The 9,419-nt window shown below is 46.8% G+C and overlaps 1 protein-coding gene across 1 annotated transcript; it reads left to right on the top strand.

The window, feature by feature from the left end:
- Positions 1–4,130: 4,130 nt before the first annotated feature.
- c23h4orf54 (chromosome 23 C4orf54 homolog) lies at positions 4,131–8,855 on the top strand. Its single transcript, XM_071926078.2, has one exon. It carries the CDS (start codon positions 4,131–4,133, stop codon positions 8,853–8,855), a length of 4,725 nt encoding a protein of 1,574 aa, XP_071782179.2.
- The last annotated feature ends 564 nt before the right edge of the window (positions 8,856–9,419 follow it).

Here is a 9,419-nt window from a genome sequence, read left to right on the forward strand (position 1 = left end):
CCAACCATCACCATGCCCTGTTATTCATTCCAATTAGATTGGATTCCCTGACACTGACGGATTTCTTTAAGCTATATAGTAGTGATACCAGTAACACCAGAACTAAGTGCCTATGTCTTATCCTATTTAGACCAGTGCTAAAATTATTTATTCAGAAATGTTATTCTTTTCACAGATTATTGCAAAAATATATTTTTAATGGGGTAAAATATTTGATTTGGTTTTAAATGCCTCTTTTAAAAGAGTATATATATTTAAAAATGCTTCAAGTCTTTGAGAAACAACTTAGTATCAGTATTAGTATTAGTAATAGTATTAGTATTTGTATCAGTATTAGCATGGTTATTAGTCTTAGTATCAGTATCAGTATTAGTATTAGAATTCATATTAGTATGAGTGTTGGTATTAGTGTCAGTATTTGTATTGTCACATAACTACATCTATCATTACTAATTGGATGGCTGCACTTTGGGAAACCAAACACAGGGCTTTTGCTGCCTTCAAGTGCTGCTGGAAATGTCACAACTACAAGTTGTGATATTGTGTGAGTGAGTTTACATGCATGATCCAACAAAGAATTACATAAATATGACTGGGAAAGTGTGAGTTTTTTCTTCTACTTAAGTTGCTGTGATGCAATATTAAAGGGTAAAAAGCGTGGAAGCCATGTCAACAACTGATGGTAAAATTATGTATTTTATTGTTAAATGTTATGGTTTGATATGCGGTGTAATTAATTAGTATTTCAGTATGTTTCAGTTATCATGCATTTATGTTTTTAATAAATTATTTGAAAGGCCGATATCATGCACTTCATTCTGCCACTGACTTAATACTAATACTAATACTAATACAGATACAGATACAGATACAGATACTAATATTAATACTTGATTGATTAATGCTTGATTTTAAAAATAAAACAACCACCAAAAAACTACTTTTTTTACAAGGTCTATTTTGTTATTATTTCCAACCGAAAGCACTTGAAGGCACGACAAGTTGTATTTACAACTTCAGAACTCGAACGTACAAGCTTACAAGGCGCGCCTGAAGGCACCATTAGACCCAATCAAACAGACAAGCTTAATGTAGTGTTGAGTTCGAGTCTCCTGCTGAAGTCTCTCTGCAGCGGGAGTCCTGGCAGCCGACCAGCCTCTGTAGTATTAATGTTCAGCTGTTGTTCAGGAATGGGATGGTGATAATGTCTAGTCATCAACACTAACTGTCACATGACGCACACACACACACACACACACACACACACACACACACACACATACACACCAGCAAAGCAGCTTAAGCCATTACTAACCATAAGAATAAACATAAAACTGTTATGCCACTCCATTCGCTAATGGTGTCAGATTATATTCTACAGCCAGCCACATTATTCCCAATGAGTTTATTGAGAAGAATATAAAGAGTGTGTATGCAAAACAGAAAGTGGCTGAAACTGAAACTCCAGTCTGCATTATTCAAATGCCTCGACATGCCCTGTTTCAAAAGTAGGTCAGGGCGTTGAATTATCCTTATAGTTTGAAGTGATTATACTGTATGTCCTACTGTGACCATATTTCAGTTAAATACCCAAACAAATATCATTTATTTCGTTTTATTGATACGAAGATTGTCTATTCCAAAGTTCAGTGTAATTTTCAATATATGAAATATCACTCAGTTTAAGAATCCATGTGCCAGACCTCTGACCTATGACAATATGACAATTGAAACCATACTTACAGAACAACTCTTCTTCAAAGCTAGAATCCACAGAGACATAACAATTTTAAAGCAGAAAATATCCCTTCCCCCTCTCTTTTCCAGTACGTTCTCAATGGAGTCATCTCTCTTTTTCTGGCCATAGACAGTGGTGAATATATCACTTGTAGAAACTGAGATGCTTTTGGGCAAATTATAATCACATTCTGAATGCTGAACTGGACACTGTTCAACCCTACTTACTATAATATCTGCTCATCAGTGTCTTTGCTAGATGCTAAATGAGCCTGCTGGCTAGTTAGCTAGCTAGCTAACTTCTCAAGCTACAACTCAGAGTGTTTTGGAGTAGAGACTAGAGCTAAAGACAAGACAGTTTACTGTGTCACAGTAACCTACATTTGGAAACAAATCCACCTCATCACACTATTCACTTTTACTTAGAACATTACTGAATGGATCTACAGCCACACCACAACAAGCTGACTCAGCTGCTCTCTGTTTCTAGCCTCATTGTTGTATGTTTAGACATTAGCTGCGGTTGGTGGGAGTTTTGTGACACAACCGCAAAGAAGAACTTGCTTAGAAGAAGAAAAAATATATTTCGTTTTACATTATTTTCTAGAGAAAAGCCTAACAATCTTATCTTAACTCATACTACAGAGTATATAGCCTGTGAATAATAGGGTACTAAAGCACTGGAAATTGTGAAATGAAGACTTTATACTGGAAGGCAAACAAAACATAGGAGCTATCCATGGTCCTGAAAGGTCACCTAAGAAGCCATTTCTGTGTTTTTTGTAGACCAAATACTTTCTATTCAATAAATTCCCCAAAAATGCTGACTCAGTGGAATATGAAGCATTTATGAAATAACACTTTACATGGTTACATACAATATTTATGCAAGGAAAGTCAGCTCAGTCCATGCTCTTCGCCAGCATGGTCCTGCTTCACATTCATACAGTTGAACACATTCACACTGGGAGCTGTTACTAAGGACCACATTTTCACAGCTGGTCTTGGGAATCTAACCGGCAAACCTCTAGACTGCCGCTCATTTAATACTTTACCACTATTCTAAGTATGCAATTAGGGGCTTCTAAATGTTTTTATGTCACTGATCCTAGACCAGAGACCCCCATATGCCCCCATATAAGATTTTGTCCTATAAGGAACCAAAAAGGATTTTTGTGTTAGATGTGATTATATACAGAATTACATAACATAATACACTGTAGAAACGTCTCATCCTTATCCATTCTCTCTTAGAGTTAACTTCTAGTAGTGAAATTAAACTCCGGACCCCTGGTGGTCCCTGGACCCCCAGTTTGACACCCACTGATAGTTTTATGAGTCAGGTTATTTCAAAGCAAAACTTGCACAGCAACTCACTTCCCATGATTCCTCTCTTGGGGAGGAGGTGTGTCGTCGCTGATTTGTTGTCACTTGGGTGTTAAGTCTGCCAGACAGCCTCGGTCTGAGGTGTCACAAACCCCGCCATACATTCTCTGCTGTAGTTTGAACATATCCTCGCTGTGTCTATATTTGTGCTCGACGTGTATTTTTAAAAAACACAGCCGGTGAGGCGTGTGTCTCTGCAGAAATGTTATTTGTTGTTCAAGCACAAAGGGGAATGGAAAGGTCAGTGGGGACCAGGGCTAGACTCCCAAATATTTAATGTCAAGTCCCCCCCCTCCTAAACAGACATGCATTAGACCAGGGGGGGCCATTTGATAAGCTATGGTCCCAAGGAACCCCATCTGAGAATATTTGTGTTGTTAAGTTACGTGGGTGTCAATTGGAGTGTGGTAATGTGTGTCACTCTCCATAATGTGATCTTGTAGTTTTTATCATTATAATGGAGAGCAAAGATCAAGCAAAAATCACTAGAAATCTATTGGGAAGCCTAAAATAATCACATCAGGGAACATTCAGGATCAATGTTTCCTCTAAGCTGATATTTTGGTGACCTATGACTCATAATTTATCACATTGATCAAATAATATCTTGTCAGTCAGTCAGAAACTTAGTGGATATCATCCTTATTCCTTCTCTCACTGGGAGTTAATATTAGTGATTTTAAACTCTTCCTCATTTTGCTCGGGACCCACTGGACCCCCTCTGAAGGCCCCCCGGTGGTCCCCTGACCCACTTTGGGAACCAGTGGGCTAGTAGTTTGGTGATGTCTCCCCTGGTCCTATTTAGGCTTCCTGTGGTGGTGAACTGGAATGTCTGGAGCGCTTCCGTGTCATCCAGAGTGACGGTCTACCGGCCGCGGGGCTTTTTGCGCGCAACACCATCTCTACACTGAACGTCTGCGGTTCAGAGAGGAATCCCGGGAAGCTCCATCTCTGTCGTTTCTTTGCTGTCAAATGTCAAATGGGAGCTTGAAGTCGCGGGCGCAGCAATGAAGACGAAGAAAATCTTTAAGGAGACGCCGGCTCACCGGGAGGACCGGGATCCGCTCCAAAAACCGGAGCACTGCGGCGAAGATGCCCCGGGAAGGCAAGACGAAACCAACTACGTCGATTTGGACTTACTCGACTTGAAGACAGGCGGGGCAAAACCGGTGAAAGTGTCGCTCCTTGGCGAGGGAAACCAAATGTCTGTCCTCATGAACAGCAGCGGCGCCGGTGCGCTGTGCGCAATGGAGCCGAGTCCTGGGAACGGAGGGTCGGCGAGTCAAACCGATGCCGAAACTACGGGGAAGGAGGATGGCAAAGTTGGGAAATGTGCGGAGGATGACACGGAGGGTCGTTGTGATCCCGCCTCATCAGCAGCGGTTCCTTGTCTTAACGCAAACACAGAGGACTGCCTCAAAACGCAAGAAGCGGACAACGGGGAGCGCGCCATAACGCAACCGGACGTATCCAAAAAAGAAGACACCAAAAACACAACTAACAATGAAGAATTACATTATACCGATAATTATCTGAGCGGGGGGAGCGAGTCGGATGATTATGAGGAGGAGGAGGATGATGTGAGTTTGGTTCTTTCTGATGACTGCGTCCCGTGCGTAACGGAGGACGAGTCCCATTACATTACCACGCATGAGATCCAGCTCTCTGAGCTTTCGGATCATGAGGGCGACTACGACCTCGGGGTGGGCTCGTCCAGCTGGGACATCGAAGACGACAATCAAGTCTACTCTTTTGTCGATTACGCGTCTTTTGACGGTGATGGAGCGGTGGGGGAGCGAGGGAAAAGCCACCCGGCTCGCCCTCGCGGCGCAGCAGCCGTCAGCACTCTGCTGGAAAGTGATCTCTGCGACGCGGCCAAGTTCACCAGCTCAGATGAGAGCGTGTCAAAGCCCCAGCAGCAGCAGCAGCAGCAGCAACAGCAGCAGCAGCAGCAGCAGTGCAGCGGCAACGCCACGGGGCAGATCCACCTGTCAATCAAAACCACTTCCCGAGCTATAAATGACCCTAGCGACATCCAAGAAAAGGGAAATATTCTTTATCATGCCAGGCGCGCCGGAGACATGAGTCGCTATGTGTTTAGGGGAGCTGACGGGAAAGCGGAGAAATTGTGTGATGGCGCAAAGTGCTTCATTGCCGCGCCGCGACGCTTGCACCTGGGCGGCAAATTAAAGGGGAAAGAGGTGACCGGGTACTCCAGTGGTGCGTCCAGCGCAGTCAGCGAACTGGACGACGCTGACAAGGAGGTGCGCAACCTGACAGCCAGGGCCTTCAAGAGCCTGGCGTACCCCTATTTTGATGCCATTAATTTCAGCACGTCCAGTGAGTCCTCGGCATCAGAGCACGGGATAGGGATAAACAGGTGGTCCACGTTTGTCGACCTGAAATACGGCAACGTGAACATGTCACAGGGACTGGACCAAAGTGTGGTGTCCCATAAAAATGCAACGTCCTCATTTGAAATCGCCAAAAATATAGACAATAAAGGTTATAAGGGCATGGCGCTGGCAAGCATCAAACCGCCCCCGAGCGAGATCTTTACTCTGAATGGCAATCCCCACAGTGCATCGTCATCAACAAAGAAAATTGAGCTCCTGGGGAAATTTGGACAGGGGCACAGTGGAGTGATCACACTCACAGAGACACTGAATTTTCGTTGTAATGTGAAATCGGGAATGTCTGCGGGAGAAAGACGTCCGAAATTTGCACAAAACGCGGCGGGATCACGTTCCACAGATGAAGTTACCAGCAGCTTGCCAAGCGGCCAGAGGAGAGGGGCCAGCAAGGCGCCCTGCAATGCGGGGGAAAGCATGGAAGACACACACAAGAAAGCCATATTCGCCTCGAGCGTGATTAAAAATGTAATTTCGAAGAAGATGCAGTTCGAGCAGGAGCGCAAAATGGAGCGGGGGGAAATATGTGAGCCCCATCAGACCCCGTCCCCGTGCTTTGTGCAGCAGGAGGGCGACAGCCACAGGGGGAAGGGAGGCAGGGAGCTGCACAGACAGAGCTCCAAGTTCTCCGAGACCGGCTCTGACTTTGCCATAATGTGCGTGGATGAATTAGGGGACATAGTGGACAGCGGCTCATGTGATACCAAGAGCGACTCCCGGAGACAAGACGCTTTAACTCTTGCGCCCGAAACTAATTTGGAGGCGACAAATGAAGCTGGAATCGATACTAAAAAAGGCGCATTGGAAGCGTCCAAAAGCACGTTGCTTCGCAGCCAAAATAGCGCATTCAGATGCTGGAAGGACGGCGAGCTAGAGTTTCAAAAGGAACATAAAAGCGATAAAACTCCAGAGGGGAAACCGCCTCCATCTAACGACGACCTGGACGAGGGGGACCTGTACTCAGCGGGCAGCAGTAAACTTACTAAAATGTCACATTTGTTTGTGCCAAGTATCCAACTGTTGTCCAGTGACGGAGAAGTTGGAGAGCAGCTGCCGAGCAGGAATTATTCTCCGCGTGGAGAGGGAGGAGGAATGAAACTGCGCTCTGACAACACCTTATACGTCGCAGATTCCAGGAGTGTCGCGACATCCAAATCTCCAGAAATCAAAATTAATTTAAGGAGCGTCAGAGACAATAAAGCGGAGCCGTTCGGCGTCTCCAAGCTGCGGGCTCCCAATATTGGCTGTAACGCAGCCAGCCTGATCAGAACAGATGACTTCAGGTGCCAAGCGCTTGCTGCAGCCTTGAAGGGTGAGTCCTCAGACAAAGTGCCGCATTTCATGGTTAGAGACATAAGAGATAATAAGGGGAAATTGCAGACGCCCATACACCAAGTAAGAGACGTGCGCAAATTGGTGAAAAGTTCCTATCACTTTGTTTCTTTGGATAACAACGACAATAAATACTGCTTTGCCTCTGCCGACCCTCATTCAGAGCAAAAGAAGCAAATGCCTTATCGAAATCCCGCGTCTGTTTCCCCAATAGTGATAAAATGTCAGTCTGTGAATACAAATAGCAGCGGAAAACAATCTGCAAATCTAATCGACTTATCTAAGCGCCGGCTGAACGAGGAGCCGTTTGACATAGACAGATCCTCTCCAGAGGGCGCTAAAAGTGGGTCGGCTCTACTCCAAAAGCCACAGGGGAGAGCACCCATAGGTAACTCAAATAAAGGAGACTCATCTGAGGGGGCCATAGGATTGAGAATTGAAACCAGATCAGCTTCTAGGAGGCAGGAAAAAATATCTGATAGCACAGAGAAGAAACCTGAATCAAAGATGGCCAACCGGGCGGCCTTGGAAAAACTCCAAGCCGCCGTGAAAACCATGGAGCAGCTTTATGTTTTTGATAGGAACGAATGGAAGAGGAAAAACGAGCCCCAGCCGCTGACAGACAGCCACGTGCTTTCACTGATCACCAGGGAGGAGCACGGAGGCCCAGAGGAGGAAGGAGGCCGGGGGTCCAACATGGACAAGCTGGTGTGGAGAGACTCCTATCCCAACACAGACAAGACGCCTCCAGCAGTGGCGGCTTCCCCCGGCATTGACATCCTGTTCAGGAGAGAGGAGAAAGACCCCCCCAAAACCTCACAGGCGCCCGGCGGCCGCGACGAGAGGCTCGGCGCCAAGTCGCTTTTGATGCAAGCCGGGAACAAAAACATGTTCAACCTCAGCTCCAGCCAAAAGGCCTCGGCAAACAGCGGCAACGCGAAGACCCCCCAGCCGAATGCGGTCGCGCAAACACCTTACGGCACGAAAACCTTCGTCCCAAAGTCTCCCAAATTGCCGGTGTCGCTAAAAATCACCCAGGCGAAGCACCAAGTGGAATCGAAGGAGAGGCACGAGGCGGAGAGGTCCGCCCAGAACCTCTTCAGTACCTTCTCAGACAACGAGAACTACCTGACCATTCCCGTCAAGTCTCACGCCAACAGCAGCAAACAAGCCGCGTCCGCCGAAAAAACATCCGTGTATACATTCACCGCCCAGACGCAGCCAGCCAGTCCTCCAGGACACGCGAGGCCTAACAGCAGCAGCATCCCCAGGGGCCGGGACGACTACAACCAGTCTCCCAAATGCTCCAGCATCGTGATGGAGACACGGTCGCCAGACATCCCCCCCGCCACCATCTACCACTCCCTGCCTCTGAGCATGCCCGCCAATCAGCCGCAGGTCTACTGCTTCTCCCCAACCATCACCCCTGCTCCCACCTTGGACCCCTTCCAGGCCACCCAGAGGAAGATGCTCCTGGATCCCACCACCGGGAACTACTACCTGGTGGACACGCCCGTGCAGCCGGCCACCAAGCGCCTCTTCGACCCAGAAACGGGCCAGTACGTGGACGTGCCCATGCCCCAGCCGCCCATGACCCCCATGCCCATGCCTATCTCGCCTTTGGCCCTCAGTCCCGGCGCGTACGGCCACACCTACATGATCTACCCGGGTTTCATGCCCACGCCCTCCGTGATCCCGGCCCGGACGCTGGCCCAGTCGCAGATGTCCATGCAGTCCGAGGCCGAGAGCGGGGAGAAAGTGCTGCCGCAGCAGACCGAGGGCATCTACATGGAGAGTCCCTACTACATGGCGACCGGGAGGTCTCCCCAGGCGGCCTCGGTGGCTCAGCAGCAGGCCGCCGCCGCCAACAGGCCGCCGCAGGGCCACAAGCAGCCCATCATCAGCATCACGTCCCAGCAGGGGCCCCGGATCATCGCCCCGCCCTCTTTTGACGGGACCACCATGAGCTTCGTGGTGGAGCACAGGTAAACGGCAGCACACCTGGACAAGTAAGTGGCTTTAAATAGTTATCTTTGGTGATGCATTTTTTTTGTCACGTAGTGTTAGATTAACACTCATTAACTTTCACTTTTAGCTGGAATACATATAATAACAGTTCAATTTTAAACAAGTGAAATATTCATGACATATTTTCTCATTTCCTGTTCCTGTGCAACAATGGTTCTAGTGTTTGACACACAGGACACAGACTGGATGCACTATGTAATTCTGTCATACTAATTATGATACTACTGTCACTACTACCACTGCTACTACTACTAATAATAATAATACCATTACTACTGCTACTACTACTTCTGCTATTAATACTACTATTACCACTACTACTACTACTACTACTACTACTACTGTTACTACTGCTACTACTACTGCTAATACTAATGCTGCTACTACTAATAATAATAATACCATTACTACTGCTACTACTACTACTACTACTGTTACTACTGCTACTACTACTGCTAGCACTAATGCTGCTACTACTAATAATAATAATACCATTACTACTGCTACTACTACTACCACTGACTA

Source organism: Centroberyx gerrardi, chromosome 23 (genome assembly GCF_048128805.1).
Source record: "Centroberyx gerrardi isolate f3 chromosome 23, fCenGer3.hap1.cur.20231027, whole genome shotgun sequence".
NCBI lineage: Eukaryota > Metazoa > Chordata > Actinopteri > Beryciformes > Berycidae > Centroberyx > Centroberyx gerrardi.

What these genes read in the sequence shown, in the direction of transcription:
- c23h4orf54 (XM_071926078.2), top strand. Translation starts at nt 4,131, where the DNA reads ATGAAGACGAAGAAAATCTTTAAGGAGACGCCGGCTCACCGGGAGGAC.